The sequence below is a fragment of the Episyrphus balteatus genome, chromosome 2 (assembly GCF_945859705.1).
Source record: "Episyrphus balteatus chromosome 2, idEpiBalt1.1, whole genome shotgun sequence".
NCBI classification, from domain to species: domain Eukaryota; kingdom Metazoa; phylum Arthropoda; class Insecta; order Diptera; family Syrphidae; genus Episyrphus; species Episyrphus balteatus.
Window position 1 is genome coordinate 97,136,625 of NC_079135.1, and position 19,496 is coordinate 97,156,120.

At 29.3% G+C, this 19,496-nt stretch overlaps 1 protein-coding gene across 4 annotated transcripts in view; it reads left to right on the forward strand.

Moving 5' to 3' along the window:
* The window catches only part of LOC129911333 (integrin alpha-PS2), a 115,689-nt gene that overhangs the window by 40,650 nt on the left and 55,543 nt on the right, over positions 1-19,496 (forward strand). For 3 of the 4 annotated variants that reach the window (XM_055989093.1, XM_055989092.1, XM_055989095.1), the window contains exons 3-5: positions 1,731-1,858; positions 17,097-17,129; positions 17,860-17,960. In XM_055989093.1, the coding sequence (XP_055845068.1) occupies positions 1,731-1,858; positions 17,097-17,129; positions 17,860-17,960 (262 nt within the window). The remainder of the gene's footprint in view (positions 1-1,730; positions 1,859-17,096; positions 17,130-17,859; positions 17,961-19,496) is intronic. The other variant, XM_055989094.1, reaches the window with a different exon arrangement.

The following is a 19,496-nucleotide window of genomic DNA, read 5'->3' on the forward strand; positions in this document are numbered from 1 at the left end:
GATAAATTCAAAGCTTGGTTTTGTTATTATACCAAATAAGAGTTTATTCAATTGCGTTAACTCCCGAACTAAATTCTTGTAAGTCTAATAAAATGCAAAGCAAAATAAAGTTGAGAATGTCTGTTTTTTTTTTAATTTCTATTTTTTCTTTATATTCAAAATTTATAAAGCGCTAAAATTTAGTTTGCATCCATCCGAATAAATTTTATCAATTAAATTCTATTATTTTGCCAGTTAATAGCGTCATATTCTATAAAATAAAAAAATGTTTCTTACTTTTAGAATGTGTTATGATAAATTTCAAATTAAAAACATTTGCCATAATAAAGTTGTGCTCGTAATTAGATTAATTCATTTAATTGATAGTTATTTGCCACTATTTTATTTTCCATTATTTATTACTTAATGAAACTTATTATATCGCAATGTGTATAAATAGCCCAGTCGGGATGTACAAAAAATTAAGCTGAAATGGAAATAATTAGATCGTGCAATTTTTTTTCATAGGATGATAGAGGGGATCACTGGGAGCTTAAAACCAGTTTTTCGGGAAAATCGACCTTGTGCTTAAGCCGCCATCTTGGATTAAAGGTAAAACACGTTTTAGTGAATAACTCGGCCATTTTTGATTTTTGACAAAAATTAAATATGTAAAACTTGTAGAAAATTTTATTTTCTATAACTTTTGTCTTAATAAATTTTTCTATATGACCTATATTTTTCGAGTTAATTTGAAAAAACTATACCCCTACTCAGCTTAAACTTTATACCCGCTTTGATTATAGATTTTAAGATCAACGCAATATGGGAGTGTTTTTATATGTTTTTGGGGATGATAAATCTAGCTGCAATGTTAGTTTTTGCAAATTCATGAAATTTTATAAACAAAAGGAACTATCTCAAAATCGGTAAGTGTCGTTTTAAACAAAATTAGTAAATATTATAATTGATGTCTAGCAAGACAAGCAAGTTTTTGAATTTTTCAAATCGGTTCATTAATGCCTGAGATATGACCAATTGTTTATAACTCACTCTCTCTTTTAAGCTTTTATTATAAACAATTGGTCATATCTCAGGCATTAATGAACCGATTTGAAAAATTAAAAAACTTGCTTATCTTCCTAGACATCAATTATAATATTTACCAATTTTGTTTAAAACGACAATTACCGATTTTGAGATAGTTCCTTTTGTTTATAAAATTTCATGAATTTGCAAAAACTAACATTGCAGCTAGATTTATCATCCCCAAAAACATATAAAAACACTCCCATATTGCGTTGATCTTAAAATCTATAATCAAAGCGGGTATAAAGTTTAAGCTGAGTAGGGGTATAGTTTTTTCAAATTAACTCGAAAAATATAGGTCATATAGAAAAATTTATTAAGACAAAAGTTATAGAAAATAAAATTTTCTACAAGTTTTACATATTTAATTTTTGTCAAAAATCAAAAATGGCCGAGTTATTCACTAAAACGTGTTTTACCTTTAATCCAAGATGGCGGCTTAAGCACAAGGTCGATTTTCCCGAAAAACTGGTTTTAAGCTCCCAATGATCCCCTCTATCATCCTATGAAAAAAATTGCACGATCTAATTTTTTCCATTTGAAATGTTTAATTCTACTGGGCTAAAATGCTTTTTGTTAATAAATTTGCTTTAAGTTAAGAAACTTCATTGAGAAAATTTAATAATTCTTCTATTTTATTTATTTTTTTTTTTTTTTTTCAGGGTAATTGTTGGAGCACCAAAGGATAACAATTCATTATATCAACCATCTATAATACAACCTGGTGCCGTTTGGAGGTGCGATATTGAAGGAGATGATCGTTGTCGTGTTGTGGCATTCGATTCACAATGTAAGTAATAACATTATACTTTTAAAGAATAAACAAAGATAACACACTATAATAGGCTCTTTATAATACGGCGATTTATTATGTTACATATATCTGTTATAAGATGATGATTCTGTTTACATTGCCGTTATATTGTTGGAAGACCTGCAGCTTGTTTTCTTTTATCGCTACAACATGATCAACATCCTCTTCAAGAATGAGGATATAAATATACTTACCTGAGTAGCATGTGTATAACATGTAACTACAAAGACTTTTATCAATGAAGAAGATGGATCTTTTTGTGCTGGTTGCTGGATGACAAAAAAAAAAACGATAAAGATCTCTATCTATCCTTTCTATAATTTTATATCTATACCTGAGCATTGTACTTACTATGATATGTTAAACAGATGTATGTGTTGTCACTTGAATAGGAGCTACTGGTGCACCAAGGTTCCCACTTTAATTCTATGTTTTTTTTTTGGAAAATATAAGAATTCCTTTAAAATGTTGATAGCAGAATCGTACACAAATCAAATTGAAATTAAATACTCAAATATCAAATAATTTGATTTTTTAATGACAATATCTTTAATGATATAAACTTCTGAAAAAAAAAAAAAAAACAGAATAAAAAATATAATTAGTTTGGCAACACTAATTGCCTTCTGGTGACTCAAAGACGTGTGCCTGTGGTGTGTTTAACAGTGCACTAAAGGGAGTGAAAGAGATCCTTTACTTATGATAAGATTAATGGTAGAAGATACAGAAGTTCGTTTGGTTGAAAAAGGTGTTAAGCAGCCGAAAGGTACCATAGATCTACCTACCAAATGGTTGTTGTTATATTCTAAAAGTCAGAGGGGGTGTCCTTTTTTTGATTATTATTATTAGTGCTACCATTGTCATCTGATGACATACAATTAATTAAATTCATATAGAATTTTATGAGCGGAAAAAGGATGTAAATGAGTCATTTTTTTTTTTTGTGTCAACGAGGGAAACCACAATGGTTATAATAGGAATTATAAGGTATTATCATATGTATAAGAGGAGAGGTAATGTGTAGTTTGCTTAAAGAAGTTTTTAAGTGCAATTGAACGTGTTTTGTAGAGTAGGTACATTTTTTATTGTAGTAATTTGAATAAAGTCAACTATTTTTTCATTCAATTTATCACCCTTTCATGGTTATTTGTTGGCCGAATGTGAAGGGCGTTGGATAAAAGGATACATTTCTAATTAATTTACTCTTATAATAGATATAAATTTTACCAATTCTAGTTCAGAACGAGGACATTATCGTTCAAAATTATCTTTCATTTAAAATTACGTAGTAATTGAAAGTTTAATACAACACTGATCCTTTAGAATTGCTTTTTAATAAATAAAGCCATGCCTTATAATCTTTGTAGTTGTTTTTCAAAATTAATTTCCATTTTTTAAGTAAAAAACACATTTTAAGGTTTGTACCTCAGCTCTTTTGTTTCCCAAGTTCCTCCATACTAGATCGAATATTCTTCAAAGAATTTTGATTTCGAAAAACTATAATGGTAATTCTCCATCTATTCTTATCGTCCAACAATCGTTTGACTGGCAGAATTAATGTTTTGTAGCGCAAAAATTAGTTGTCCGAGTTTTTGAATCCAGTTACTTTTTTTGCTTCAGTGAATTCCTTGATTTTTTTTATAAAACCCTCGGGTATTATTTCGCAAGATTTTGAGCTTGGAATTTCCGTATTCTTGTAATCTATAGTGGCTTCGGCTAATTTCTTGATGATATCGCGTTAAAGAATCCACTGTTCGTTGGTATCTGTGGTAATTGAATGTACAGGGTTGATCCTCACAGTCAGGCGCTCACTGTACGCTCTGGAAACTTAAGGTGCACTAAGAGGTCTAACATCGAAATATTCTATTCTGTACACGTTTCTTTTGTTGCATTTTTGAACTCTGAGTATAGCCTTAAACAACTTAACATACGTCCGTAATTAACATGTAAAGGTTACAATTCAATAACATGTAATTATGTGAAATACAGTACTGATGTACTGAATGCAGTATTTCCTTAAGAAGCCAAGGTATGTTTTAACTTATTTACAATATTTTCAAAGAGGGAATTAGATTAGTATTTTTTTTTTCTCGTAAGGTGTGCTAAACAAGTACATAAAATCTGTATTCAATACATACAAACAGGTTGCAAACTTGTACTGAGTACAAAAAAGTCTGCACAACTGAGAACACAGTACAGTACATATCGCTGGCTGAGAATTATAGGGTTGTATGTTTGCAGGGGTTTCCATAAAACATACAACCTTATAATTCTCTGCCAGCGATATAAATCTGTACCTAGGACCTTAAATAGAAATCTGTACTGATGAAAAAAAAAATTATAATGTGTACAGTATTATAATGTACTCAAAATAGATTTATGTAAAAAGTCTTAATAAGTCTTTTTTTTGTTTACATTTTTACATGTATTTATGATGTAGTTAATCCATAAACTATACTTATTTTTATCTGTGTACTGAAAAAAATAGTATAAAGAGACAACTAACAAAAAGGCCTTTAATCTTTGCCATTTTACTTAAACACATAGTCAAAAGCCATTTGTGAAATATTATTGTAAAATTACAGTAATTTTGTACCACTACATGTGTCATACATGCATGCAGGTACATCATTTGATCAGTACAAACTTTTATACTTGCAGATATTTTTGAGTTGAGTGCATACATTTTTGGACCGGATCCATATATGTTTATCCTTAAGGAAGCTCTTATTTCAAAATGATAGTTTATATAAAAACTCGAGTCAATACTGAAAACTATCAAAAAAGCTTAACATAATTTAAATTAAATGTGCAAATACATCTTTTTGAAAATTTTGCGCTAAAAACGTTTATAATCGAATAAGAAAAACACCTTTTTTCCATATTTCTTATAGAACAAAAAATGAGTTGTCAGAAAGGATAATATGCATATCTCATTGAAGTATCACTAACCAAATATTTACTTAACAAATTTTTAAACGTCTCCTGATCACGTACCCAGAACATATACAAATAATCGTTCAAATAAACAAACATTAAACCACACACTCTTTTCATCTTCTCCAAAGAAAACCTCAATATAATACTCGTATAATCGGTAGAGCATACAAAAAAGAACAAAAATTAAAAACACACAAAAAAAAAAACAACAACAACAATTTATCCTCCAAAAAAGGACAAACATGTTGCCAAACAACATTATTGTGTTCACGATTTATATATAGCAAACAAATAAATCGCACGAAGACATCATCATGTGCTTGTCCATCTATACCGAATAAGGTTGAACTTAAAAATATTATGCTACAAGCTCTTTATACACACGTTAAATGCGAATTTTTAGCTTGTTCGAATATAAAAGTTGAACCAGTCATAGCTATATTCTACTTGTATTGTATATCTACGAGATATATGCCGAAGTGGTTTATTTGTAGTTTGTACCTTACCGATGAATTTTCTAAAACCTGTCAAAATGAAAACCTGTCAGGGTCACCACAAAACAACAACAGAACAAGATTACCACTAATTCTTTCTCTCTTGTATATAGTTTTGTTCGTATTTCAATTCGATGATATTTATTTGGGCATAATGGAGAAATAAAAACAATAAATTTTAGTCAAAACATGGTTGCCAATTTGAAAAATTATCTACTAATATACAAAGAGTTACTAAAATTTCCCGAGTGAGTAAAAATGGAATTCCGCCGAACCACCGCCGCACCACGTCCGCACCATTTCATTTGTAAAAAGTTAAAAAATATGAACAAAATTCGTTGCACCGCCCCACCATTTCATTTTGAATGAAAAATTTGGTACACCACTGCCGCACCACGTCTGCACCATGATCAAAAATTCTATTCCCGTACTTATACAAATGTTTAAGTCGTCTTCAAAGTTATTTTGGCTTAAGCCACAAATTGAAAGTTATTACAAACATGACTTGGTGGTCGAGTGGTTAAGGCATTGGACTTCTAATTGAAAGTGCTCTGGATACTCGGGTTCAAATGTCGTTCTCGTCGGTAGTTTTTTTTTTTTAATTTTAAAATAATCCAAAATTATGTATCATGGTGCAGCGTATTTTTTATACAAAATGGTGCAGTCGTGGTGCGGTGGTGGCTGCATCGAATTTTTCTGCCAAACGGCGGCAATGGTGCGGCGGTCAAGATTTTTTGATTTTTTTCTTTAAAAATTCAATTTCTATTTTTACTCGAGTTCCAAGGATAGATTTTGTAAAATTTTGAAAAAATCTGAGAAGAATAAAACCTCAAATCATTTATTCTTCCTTAAAAAGACGATGAATCAAAAGTTCAAAAATTCGTGCAAAAATTGAATGAATTGAATACAAAATAAACCCTGTAATAAACCCTCTTAAATTGACGAAAATTAAGTGGAACTAGAAATATAACTAGAAATTAATGGTTTTATTCATCCAAAAATTGTGATGGACTATCACTCCAGGGGTCAGTGTTCAAATCCAACCTCAAATTTTTTTTTCATAGGTACTATTTATTGCGAGGATTTGACGTCCTTTCCGACTTTGCGATAAATTGTGGCTATCTTCCCCACTTGCAAATTGAGAGTTGTTTGGCGCCACAATTTTATATTTATTAAAAGTGGTAACCATAAACTGAATTTCCTTTGGTCACATCACACTCAATACTAAAAATACTCCCGTGAGTTGAGTTCAACATTGAATTTTGTTTCCACATAAAGATGCCCCTTTAATCTCTCCTTGGCTGGTAAAGCGCCAAATAAAGAGAAGGCGCATAGAACGCACCATAACGTCAACCCCGACAAACAAAGGCTGCGTTCAGACTTTGCAGCGTTCGTGGTTTGACTATTAACGAACGACCCACCCCAAGCAAAAAGACGCCCGAATAGTCATCATCGTCGTCGTCGTTTTTGTAGTTCGTTGTCGTCGCGGTTGACTGGAACGAAATATGCGTCAGAGAGAGAGAGTGTAGGTACTTCCTGTGCACACGCGGTATCACCAATCAATTCAGTGATGGTTTATTTCAGAGCCCCTATATAACCTTACCCAGCAATCTCGACATGGCGGCGGGTGCAACGAAGTAATTATTATTGTTGGAGTTATTTTTGGACTCAAACTGATGGCACTTTAAGTCTTTTTTGGACGTTGCCATGATTTTTGCAGTTGTCATTGCGGACTCCACGCTTTAATGTCAAATCGGTCCTGATTTTGAGTTTGACAAAAGATCAGGAAAACAAGACAGATAGGTTCCAAAGTAAAAATAAAAAAACCTAACGGAGTTTATTGCATTGACAGTCCAAATTGACGTTAAAGTGTTGAAAACCGCACCATCATATTATTAAGAGAGGGTATATACAAACATTTTTACACTTGTTCTGCCCTACGGGGTCTGTTTTTTTTTTTTTTTTTATAAAAATGCACGTTTGCCAATCTTTTATGATCTTTGTGGTTTTTAAATTTTTTGGTTTGGAAGATACAACGCCGTCACATGCATACACAAATAGGATTGAAGTTGTAACACCCTCTCTCTGTTGCTTCCTCCTCTTTACTTATTTTTGTGCACAGCAACGAAACGTATCATTAATATGTTTAGTGGCTTGCGCATCCGCTCGCTTGATGGAGTAAAGCACCCCACAATATATACTTCAGCAACATAAATGATGATCAACAAAATCGTACAAAAGAGAAGGAATGTACACTAGGAGAGTGTCCCATCATATCGATGGGACTTTATATTGGCAGGAAACTTGCAACACTTTGACGACGACGACGACGATAATAATTGTGTGCTTGCACGTCTAGACCGCAGTGAAGTGAGGCTGGCTCAATGCCTGCCCGTCTAACACTCCTTTGACCTTTTCGATGGGCAAATATGAGCATTTTTTTTAGCCAGGGACGTGTCATCAGAGTGTGAATAGTAGCTTCAACAAAAAGGGGTCTGATGTCATCGTGTTCAAGGTTCGATTGACAAAGACATATGATGGATACTTGAAACTTTATGGTTAATTTGGGGAGATGGACATAATTCCGAAATTTTGAATGCAGAAAACCCAGAATCCCGAAAATCCAAAAACCTGAAAATCCAGGACCTCGAAAACCCAGAATCCCGAAAATCCAAAATCCCGAAAACCCAGCATCCTGAAAAACCAAAATCCCGAAAAGCAAAAAACCCGAAAATAAAACAGAAAAAGTGAAAAGCTCTTGTTTTTACTTCATAACTTCATACTTTCGGAGTTTTGATTTTTCGGGATTTTGGATTTTTGGTAGGTGTATTTTGTGTTTTTGGGATTTTGACCCCAACCTGTTAAGTTGTTGTGCAATATAGAACTATTTTTATGTAAAAAGTAAAACTTTAGCCAAGAATTAATTGACACTTTGCTCTTTTGTTAATTTCATCCTCCAACATACTTTTGATACGGCCCTGGATTCTTTTCACATTCACCATGGTTGTTGATTGCAAGATAATTGTAGCGGAATGAAAAAGAGATGATTTTCCGATCACTCTATGATTATGATGAAGAAAATATGGAAAATTATGATATAATCTGAATTGTTAAGGTTTTATTTTTTTTTATATCGAATTGGTTAACTTTGTGTTTTGAGATTTTTATTATAGAGGAAGTCCATGTCGGCCATATGGAGACGGATGTTTCTATTTCATGAATAAAACAGTGAATAGAGAAATTGCAAATAATAATAATAAAACTACATAAAAGAGAAGATCCATACAAAAATTGGTTTATGATGTTCGTTTGGTATGTTTAGTGTCTTCGGTGCAATAAATACAATGCTCAATGGAATTTCTTTGTATATCTATATATACATTTTGAATAGAAAAAAAGTGTTTATTTGGATCACTATGAAAAGAATAAATATAGATATGGTGGAACGGATCGTGTGGACGTTGATTGTGCAAAATTTTCTTTGTGCGTCTTATAAATTGGTTTAGTGAAAAGAATGAAAACATAAATACATATATGTATGTATGTTGGTGGTTCTGAAAAGTTTAACACCATTGCTTTGCATATCATGGGAAAAGAGCCTCATTTAAAAGTAGAAGATGACTTGATCGTATAATTCTGCTGGCTTCCAAAATTTCTTTAATGAATCCCACAATAATTTTTACTATTATTTTGACAAAAATGCAGACCATACACAAATATCTCCAGTTTTTACATTTGACCAGGTGTTTTCAGCTCTGAACACCTTAAGCTATTCATAGTTATTTTATAGAATGTTGTGCTAAAACACCTAATTGCGACATCTTCTGCTTCTTGATCCAAGGTTAAAGATCTTATATTAATGTTCAAAGATTAAACACGGTCACTGTGGTGTATGTGTAATATTTTTTTATTTTTTAAGTTTTTGTTGGTTAAGAAAAAAAACTTTGAAATAAGAGCAATTAATCATGATGTCTTAGAATAGAAAATCATTTATGAATAAATAAAAAAATGGTTCCAGAAAATCCGTCACGTACAGACACTACTGAGCATCAAATATCTAATATAAGAAAACAATATACCTAATTAAAAAAAAAAATTGTTAGATCACTCTTATAAATTGCCAAAATCAATTTGCAATACATACTCTTTTGTTTAGAAATTCGATTTTTTACGTGAATAAAATGTCACGTGTTGGACACTTAAGTTTACATTGCGTTTAAGTCTCTAACTCATAAGATAACCTATGTGTTTTAAACAAAACTGTTGTACAGTTAGTTCTATTTTAAGTAAGGAGTTTAAGATTTATATGCCTTTAATTCGAAATAGGTGTGAGGTAGTGCTTATGCAAAGCTCCTTTTGTGTTTCCCGAAGCTGGGCTCATGTTTCACAAGCGGGCGATTTGATTTAAAAGGAGCGGAATTTAAAATTCTGCTGCATTATACTTTTCTTCAAAAAAATCTGTGTAGTCCTTGTGTTTCCATATTCGGAGGTATATTTCTTAACGCTCCTTCATCAGGGTCTGTCATTTTGTACCATTCTGAAAGCATACAAATCTTAATTATAGAAAAAGAGACAACTTTAACTGATGTATCTTCAAATAAATTGTGAAAACGCTAACCAAGAAAGAAGCAATTACTCATCATCTTTTTGAACCTTTTATTTCTTTTCAACTTACAAACAAATTGAACCTTATAATTATTGATTAAATAACAAAGTACCTACCCGCGGAGTTTCTTTGTAGATACACTTATTTAAAGTCTGTCACGTTGTATGACTGATTGAGCTGTCGGAAAAAAACATGTCAAGAATAATAAAGAAAAAAAAAAAAAAAAAAAAAAAAAACAAACACAAATATTTGAACGGTGGTTCTTTGTGAATTCATATTTACATGCCTGAAATGTTGATAAATAAACGTTCAAGTTGCATCAATCAATAGAGATACATTATTTTCAAATCAGTTAAATAAATCAGCTTGAAGTAGCTTCATATTTCAATATACCTAAGTATGATCTTTTTTTTTAACTGAAAGAACTTGCTTATAAGGAATAGATAACTTTTCTTGCGGAAACCTGCTTTTTCTCTTTCAATTTGTTGTCATGTTGTTCATTGTCATTCAACCATAGAACAAATGGTATTAACTTACCTATACTTTATACTATTTTTCTATATAAACACTTTTAATTTTATAATATCGTAGGAAGTTGATTATTTTTTCGACTTCATATCAAGATTAGGTGGTTCTTCGTGCAATGAGACTTTTTTGCTCTCCGCTCCAATAGGCAATATTCACATTACAACGAAAACGAATTCAGCCCACGATTAAAGTGATCCCATAACTCAGCCCACACGCATCTTCTATATAGACAAAATTGAGTGAAAAAAAAAAAAAAACTTCAAAGAAAACACATTCACACATCAAATTCAACGTTTTGTGGCAACGACACGCATTTGACCAAAGGCTTTGACATCTAGCTTTTTCGTCAAGCTGCATTAATACCTAGTCGTAAATCGATGGGCGAACTTGTTTCAGTTTTCTTTCACTTTAAATGATTAGGAGCTTTGTGTGTGTGTGAGTATTTCAATTTTGACTGGAAATTAGCTTGCGTCATTTCCTTTGACAATGTAAAATGTAAATTTTTGGGGGGTGGCAGTTAAAAATAATTTTAAGATTTTTATGATTCTACTTCAAATCCACCTACGAATCCACTATTTTCAACTCAAATTGATTGATTGAGGTCAGAAATGCTGTTCTATTCAAAACGAGTTGGCAGCACTTTTAGTCTAAATCATGTCATTCAATGTCAAATCACTAGTTTTGTAGTTTACAAGAATTTCAGGTGAAGATTTGAAGATTCATCCCAAAAAGTATTTCTTCCCCTCAGATTATCTAAATTTCTTATTCACACTAGTCGCCACATTAATCTACCTTCTGACGCAATAAATAAAATAATTTCGGTACGAAGATTATCATATGCTATGTTGCACAAGTGTCAGATTAGAGGTTTATTTTGGTATTTTTTGTTTTTTATATTTATTTTATTTTATCTTTCACCGAAGCATTAGTCCATGTCCATTATTAAATTTTATCACCGAAACAAAATTATAACTTTGTGTTTCAGCATCAATCAAACTGCTGCACACACATTTTCATTTAGGGGCAACCTCGTCGCCACCGATATGACGACTATATGGTATAAACTCCATATGACCATAGGGTAAATTATAATTGAAAAGATACATATAGGCGGAGATGTTGTAGAGGAATGTGTTTTTAAATTTAGATGAGTGCCAAAAGCAATTAAAGAATTAAATATACTTTGACATAGAAGAAACGAAAAAAAATTATAAAATGATACCAGACTCCCCAGTCTTAGAGACATTCACACAATTCAAGTAGCAATAGAATTAGAAGGCTAATTCCACACAGACAGACAAAACTGGAGGCGCTCTTTTTTTTCTATTATATAAAAGAGTTTTTGATGCAATTAATTTTGATGAATGATTAGTTTAATTAATTCACTGAATTTGGTTGTTATGACATTTGAAAACAAAGGAATTATGGGGATGTTCTTATAAACGTTGAAAATTTGATACATAACCATAAAGGTTTATTTATTTTACTTGTGGGGAATTTTTGAACTATAAATTATCCTGAGGTCTTGAAAGTGGCTTCAAAATCGAAGGGGTTCAAAATTCCATCAAATAAATATAAATCAAAAACATTTTTATTTATTAAAAGAGTTCTTTTCTGCTTCTTTTTTCTTTCGGTTAAATTTGAAATGGTTCGTTCTTGTTGATTCTCATCAATTCGATGGACTTAATTAAATTTGTTAATTAGCCTACAAATAATTAAAATAATTGATTTCTCGGCAAACAATTATGCTTGGCAAAATTAAACTACTCAAATATTACAAATTTTATTAAAAAGTTTTTTTTTTTTTTTATATTTTCCGTTACACTCTTATAAATACCAGAGCAAGAACTCTGTAAGGTGATTTTTATATACTTGAGTGTGCTGAATTCAAAACAGTTTACAGATTTTTTCCATCACGTCTAGTTTTTGAGCTCTGCTCATCACAATTTTAGCCACAAAGTCCCAAAAACTAATTTTAAATGCAATGTTTTTTGACATTTGATCTGAAAATATTATTTTTCCGTAATATTTTGCTATTTTTTCATCCGAATCAGGAGTCGAAAACTGGAAATTACTTTAAATCTGCTTTAAAAACCATAAGTTACCTTAACCATCAAAATTTTGAGATATCAAATATTTTTATACCAAATATCTTTTAGAAAAAAATAATTTTGAAAAAAAAAATAAACGTATTTAAGACGATAAAATATGGCTTTTGAAGATTGCATAAGTAGTTTTGCGAAAAAAAATTTTACGGTGATGAAATTCAAGGCGAAAGGTACCAAAAAGAACGCGTTTTTGACCTGTTAATATTCTAATATTTCAAAAACTTGAAGTGCCAGTGAAATTTTGACTTCGGATTCGGAATCAGCACACAAAAGTCCTTTAGAAAAGTATGATTTGGTTCATGCTCCATTTTTTTTGCCGACCAGTGTAATTAATGTTAATAGAATTGTTGTATGCATAGACCTAATAAGAAAAAGTCTGAATCCCTCATAGTTTCATACACTTTACGTTTTTCTTCTTTTTAACTGTGAATTTGCCCATTAACAGCCTTTTGTCTAGTTATAGAAAGTGCAATAAGAAATGCAAATTTTCTTTGTATAGGGCAGTTAAAATATTCCCACACTTTTTTTTTCATGCGTAACAGAGAATTCAGAAAATCAAAAGTCAACAAGGAAATGAATTCATAGTCTCTATCGAATTAAGATAAAATGAGTGGGCATTAATATGCGTGTTAAGATAATCATGACTAATGCTTATACTTTAGCTTAAGAGGTTTTCTCAAGATGTGACATTGAAAATATTTTTTTTTTTTTTTTCATTTATTTTTCCCTTCTCTAAGAGCGTGTATAATGAGCCGGTTATGTTATGGTTACAATTTGCTAATATTTATTCTCATTTAGAAAATGAAAACTATATTATATTCATTGATAAAAGTTATTCGTGCATTTAATAAGTTTTAAAATTATTATAGTTTCATTAGGTATCTATGAATAATTTATAAATAAATATAGCGCCACATTTACTGGTACAAACGAGTTTTGTTTTTGACACGTAAATTGTTTGACATAAATATCTGTCGTGTTGAATAGGTATATGAATATTATTTCTGATTCGGTGGTATTGGACCGTTTTTTTTTCTGTTTTCTAAAAACAATATTTCAATTTTGAATTTAGTTTGAAAAATATGACTTACTTTTATAAAGTAATGTTATACAGTGTATAGAATGACGGAAATCTTAAACAAAAAATTTTTCAGTCAAAGTCTTTCAAGTTCTTTGGCCTTTTAACTTCTTATAAGGTTAAATAAATAATAATGAAAAAAAAAATAATAATAAAAATATCAATTTAAAAAAAAAGTCATTTCAAATATAAAAAAAAATATTTAATGCAATTCAAAAAAAAAATTATTGCAACTGAAAAATAGGTATTTGCATTTAAAAAAAAAATATTTGTTGAATTGAAAACAAATTTTTTATTGCAAATAAAAATATTTTACTTTTAAAAAAATGTTATTGCTAGTAAAATATTTTCTGCATTAAAAAAAAAATCAATGCAAAATGAATTTCTTACAATTTTGATTATTTGGCCTTAGATTGGGTTCAATATTATATTTGAAATTGCTTATGTTTGTTCTAATAGACGAAATTGTAAAAAATTCGACGAATAATAAAAGAAATATTTAATGCAAATATTTTTCATAAATTTTTTTTTTTTTTTTTCAAAGCAGAAAATTTTTTATATGCAATAACATTTTTTTAATGCAAAATTTTTTTCAGTTGTTTTTTAATAAATTCTTCTTAAATAAAATGCACGACTGGGGTCGCACGAACTTGCTCTTAGAGTTAAAGTTGCTTAAATTTTTAAGACTTTTTATAAAAAAAATAAAATAAAAAAAAATAAAATTCGTTTAAAAAAAAAAATAAAATAAAATCTGAAATTAAATTGCCCTCCAAAACAAGTATGCAGTTTTGATTGATATATTAACATGCATTTTTAGAAAAAAAAATTTCAAAATCGTTAGAGCCGTTTTTTAAAAAACTAATTTTTTATAAATAATTTTTTGGAAAAAAAGTTTAAAAATAAAATTGGTATGCCATTTTGTAGAAATCACTAATCAACATCTAAAAACAAAATTTCAAAAAAATTAAGTGTCCCGTTTTCGAAAATTTGATTTTTCAAAAAAAAATTTTCAAAATTTTTTTAAAAATCCAAAAATTATTTTTTTCAAAATTTTATTTTTGGCTTACATTTAAATTATATAAATGCTTCTTCACAAAAAGTTTCGTTGAAATCGAATAATTAGTTTTGGAGATAATCGGATTTGAAAAAAACGGTTCTATGGCAGGTACCGTTAATAATGATTTTCAAAAAAAATTTTTTTCATTAGAAGATAGACCTCAACTTTAAACTAACACTTGAATTTTTTAAACAAAATCGTTGGAGCCGTTTTCGAGATATTTCAATTTTACTAAAATCGGTATATGACAAGTACCGTTATTTTTGGTCCAAAAAAATTAATTCCAAAAACCCCTCTGGAGAGTCGCCAAATAACGCTGCATACCAGGTTTGACATCAATCGGTCCATCCGTTTAGGCTGTAGCTCCTTATACAGACAGACAGACAGACAGACTGACAGACTGACAGACAGACAGACAGACAGACAGACAGACGGACTTCCGGGACCCACTTTTTTGGCATTGTCTACCATCGTAATGTCATGGAAAAATGTTATCTCAACTTTTTTTTTTTGTACGAATGCATAACTTGATATATAGTACCTATATCGCAAGTAAAAAATCACTTAAGAATATGTTAGGATAAAGATTTAAATTTATTTTATTTTTTTTTTCCAAAGTAAAACCTTGCACTGGTTTTTAACATCTTCCAAAAATTTTTAATAACAATACAATTTTTTACTTGCGATATAGGTACTATATATCAAGTTATGCATTCGTACAAAAAAAAAAAGTTGAGATAACATTTTTCCATGACATTACGATGGTAGACAATGCCAAAAAAGTGGGTCCCGGAAGTCCGTCTGTCTGTCTGTCTGTCTGTCTGTCTGTCTGTCTGTCTGTCAGTCTGTCAGTCTGTCTGTCTGTATAAGGAGCTACAGCCTAAACTGATGGACCGATTGATGTCAAACCTGGTATGCAGCGTTATTTGGCGACTCTCCAGAGGGGTTTTTGGAATTAATTTTTTTGGACCAAAAATAACGGTACTTGTCATATACCGATTTTAGTAAAATTGAAATATCTCGAAAACGGCTCCAACGATTTTGTTTAAAAAATTCAAGTGTTAGTTTAAAGTTTAGGTCTATCTTCTAATGAAAAAATTTTTTTTTGAAAATCATTATTAACGGTACCTGCGATAGAACCGTTTTTTTTCAAATCCGATTATCTCCAAAACTGCTTATTCGATTTCAACGAAACTTTTTGTGAAGAAGCATTTATATAATTTAAATATAAGCCAAAAATAAAATTTTGGAAAAAATAATTTTTGGATTTTTAAAAAAATTTTGAAAATTTTTTTTTGAAAAATCAAATTTTCGAAAACGGTACATTTAATTCTTTTGAAATTTTGTTTTTAGATGTTGATTAGTGATTTCTACAAAATGGCATACCAATTTTATTTTTAAACTTTTTTTCCAAAAAATTATTTATAAAAAATTAGTTTTTTAAAAAACGGCTCTAACGATTTTGAAAATTTTTTTTCTAAAAATGCATGTTAATATATCAATCAAAACTGCATACTTGTTTTGGAGGGCAATTTAATTTCAGATTTTATTTTATTTTTTTTTTTAAACGAATTTTATTTTTGTTTCCAAATTTCTATATAAAAAGTCTTAAAAATTTAAACAACTTTAACTCTAAGAGCAAGTTCGTGCGACCCCAGTCGTGCATTTTATTTCATACATTTTCGTTTGTATAATATATAAATTGACAAAGACTACCTTTTTAAATAGCATATTTGAAACAAAGGTACACTAAAAATTTTAGAACTGTCAATGTAGTAACTCTCTTTATTTCCTATTAAAATTTGTTTAAAGATTTCTTTGGTCAAATCTGGTATCAGTAAATAGAAATTTTGCCAACAAGATTGATCAAAGAAAACTTACCTAATTTTAAATTAATTAGAGCTAAAAGCGCCTTCATTGATTTTCTCTAATTGTTAAAGCTAAATAATATAAAAAATCCCTTAAATAGTTCATTGATTCCTATTTAACTGACGATGCATTTAAATGATTCAACTATTAAATCATCTTATCTGATCTCATGAACAGAGATGACATATGTTCTTATTCAATGAAAAAATACTTAGTGAAGAATGCACAACACAACACAACAAAAAAGAAAACACATTTAAATGTGCACAAACCTTTTTTTCTTTTAAAAATTCAAACAAAAGATGTTGCTTTAAATAAACATGTGTTGTCATCTATAGAATAGAAGAGAAAAAAAATATGATCTCAACCAGATATAGTCACTTCATCTTTTTTGTATCTCAAATGCTCATCTCTCATTCATTCTTTTGAAAACTATTGTGTATTTGAAAAAAATAAAATGCTAATAATTTTAAATTATTTTCTTTTTTTATTTATTTTGTGTATTTTTTTTATTCAACAACAAAAAAAAAACAGCCGGTTTAAACAAATGTTTTGAACCACTTATAGGTACAAGTATTATATTATTATGGATGTATTTGTTGTCTTGATAGTTAAATGTTTCTAGATGCACCTTGTTAAACTTGGATAACTATCTATATTTAATTTTATTTATTTCTCAATTTTAGTTTTTAAAAAACATAAATAATAAAAATGTCATTAATTTAATTTTTTTAATTTAGTTAAAATTATAATTTTTATTTTAGTTTTAATTTAAAAAACATTCTGAATTGTATGTTTTTTTTCTTCATTGTTTTTACAATGCAAAAACTTAACTAAAACAAAAAACAACCAACCACTGAATATCATTCACAGAAAAGCACAGAATTTATTATTTGACATATCCGACTGTCTCTCATTTTCATATACATACATTTTTATTTTGTAGTTTTTTTCTTTTAAATTTTGTTTACGTTTTCATGTGAATGACTAAGAAAATGATCTTTTTTTTTGTGAAGAAACTCACAAATCACTGTCGGATATAAAACATTGGTGACAGGAAATGCTTCATCTTTTTATTTTATTTATTTTTTAAATTGAATTAGCTAAAGTGGACAAAAAAATTAAATTGGTAAACAAAATTAAATTTTTGTCTAACCAATTGATTTTATTATTATTTTTTTATTTTCTTTCATTTTCAGTAGATTTAATGTATATCAATGTTGTTGTTATTTATTTGTTAGTTAATGTTAACTTCTTCAAGAAGGTGGTATTAATTATATTTAATTTTCTTTTTTAGCAAACCAAGTCAACGATCGATATGAACAAATCGACAATAAATCGAATCAATGGTTGGGCGCCACTATTGCGGCCAGCAGTGATGAAAATGGAATTATTGTGGTAAGTTTAGCGATGAATTTTTTGATGTTAATTTTGTTGTGGTTTTTTTATATAGTTAAGACGGGTATATCTTTGGCATTGTTAAGTGGGTTTAAAATTGTTACAACGTGGGTGTGGCACATTCATTCGGAAGTTGAGATAATATTTATACCTTGGGGAGATTTGCATTTTTTTAAAGGTTAAATTGATTTGAGGAATTCAGCGTTGGTTTGAAGTGAATGTCAATCTACTTGTAGCAAATATATTATTTTAAACTATTTTATTTGAAGAAAAGGTAATTAATTAATTTTTTGTTCTCTTATGTTTACCTTGAAATAAGAGTAATAATTTAAATATTAGCTGTGTTTTATTCATGATCCCGATCCGATAATTGATTTTATAAGCTGTACAACAAAAGCAGGATTTGGTTTTGTTATTGTTTCGCAAATAAATACAATGAACTGGGCCCTATTGCACCAACCACTTTGCACTTTGCAATTTGCAACTTTGCACTTTGCAAATTCTGTTGCACCAAACTCCAATTTGCTAGGAGGAAATAATTTTTTTGAAAACTGAAACAATAAACAAATTTGCAAAGCATAAAGGTTTCATTGCACCAAAAAAAAATTTTGCACTTTCCATATCAAATTCTGCAAAGTTTTGCAATAATATGCAAAGACAAAATTTCATTTGCGGATGGCCATTTCTCGTGTAAAGTTCGGGTATATTAAATGATAATTTAAAATTAATCGCTTTCAAAGACTTTTTGAAGATAAAGAGTATAGTTACGTGAGTTATGTAAAATAAAGAATAAATTTTGAAATTACGAATATTTAACTATGGTTAGTATGTGAAAACAAGTTAAAGAGGCATTGTTAGAATTTGTTGTGTTCTTTATAAATCATTTAGGAACGATTTGTTGTTAAATATGTTAAACTGTCAAAGGACCAATTTTATTTAGAATAATGCCATTTCCATTATTATAACCTTAAATCATGTTTTTATTCAAAATAAATTTTCTCCTTTCATAAAATTTCAAAAATTTCATTTTTATTTAATTTTTCCGCTGATTAATGAAAGAAATAAAAATGTTTGAATTGTCTTGAAAACCAAACATTTAACTTCACACTCTAATCTCATATCATGGAAATGAGTTGAAAATAGTTGCGAATCGTGACTATTTGACACTTCAAAGGAGTTTAGGAACGATGTTCAGCTATCAAATAGTTACAAAAGACCATGGTTCGATTATTTATTACATTAGTAAACTATGGTAAAATAAAGAACGCACCTCTTCAAAATAATGCATCATTCAAGGAATGATTGCAATTTAAAATTAAAATAATGATATTTAATTGATTTTCAAAAATCTATTATTTTCTTCTTTAAACAAATTGCAGTCAAGCAACATTCTAAGTAACTATAGAAAAAAAAAAAACAAATGATAAAGTAAAGTACAATAAAATTTCAAAAGATATCGTTGTTTAAGTAAAAAAAGAAGGTTTCAACCATTTTTAACAACGAAAACTTATTTGAAACTATTTACTGCCTTATTTT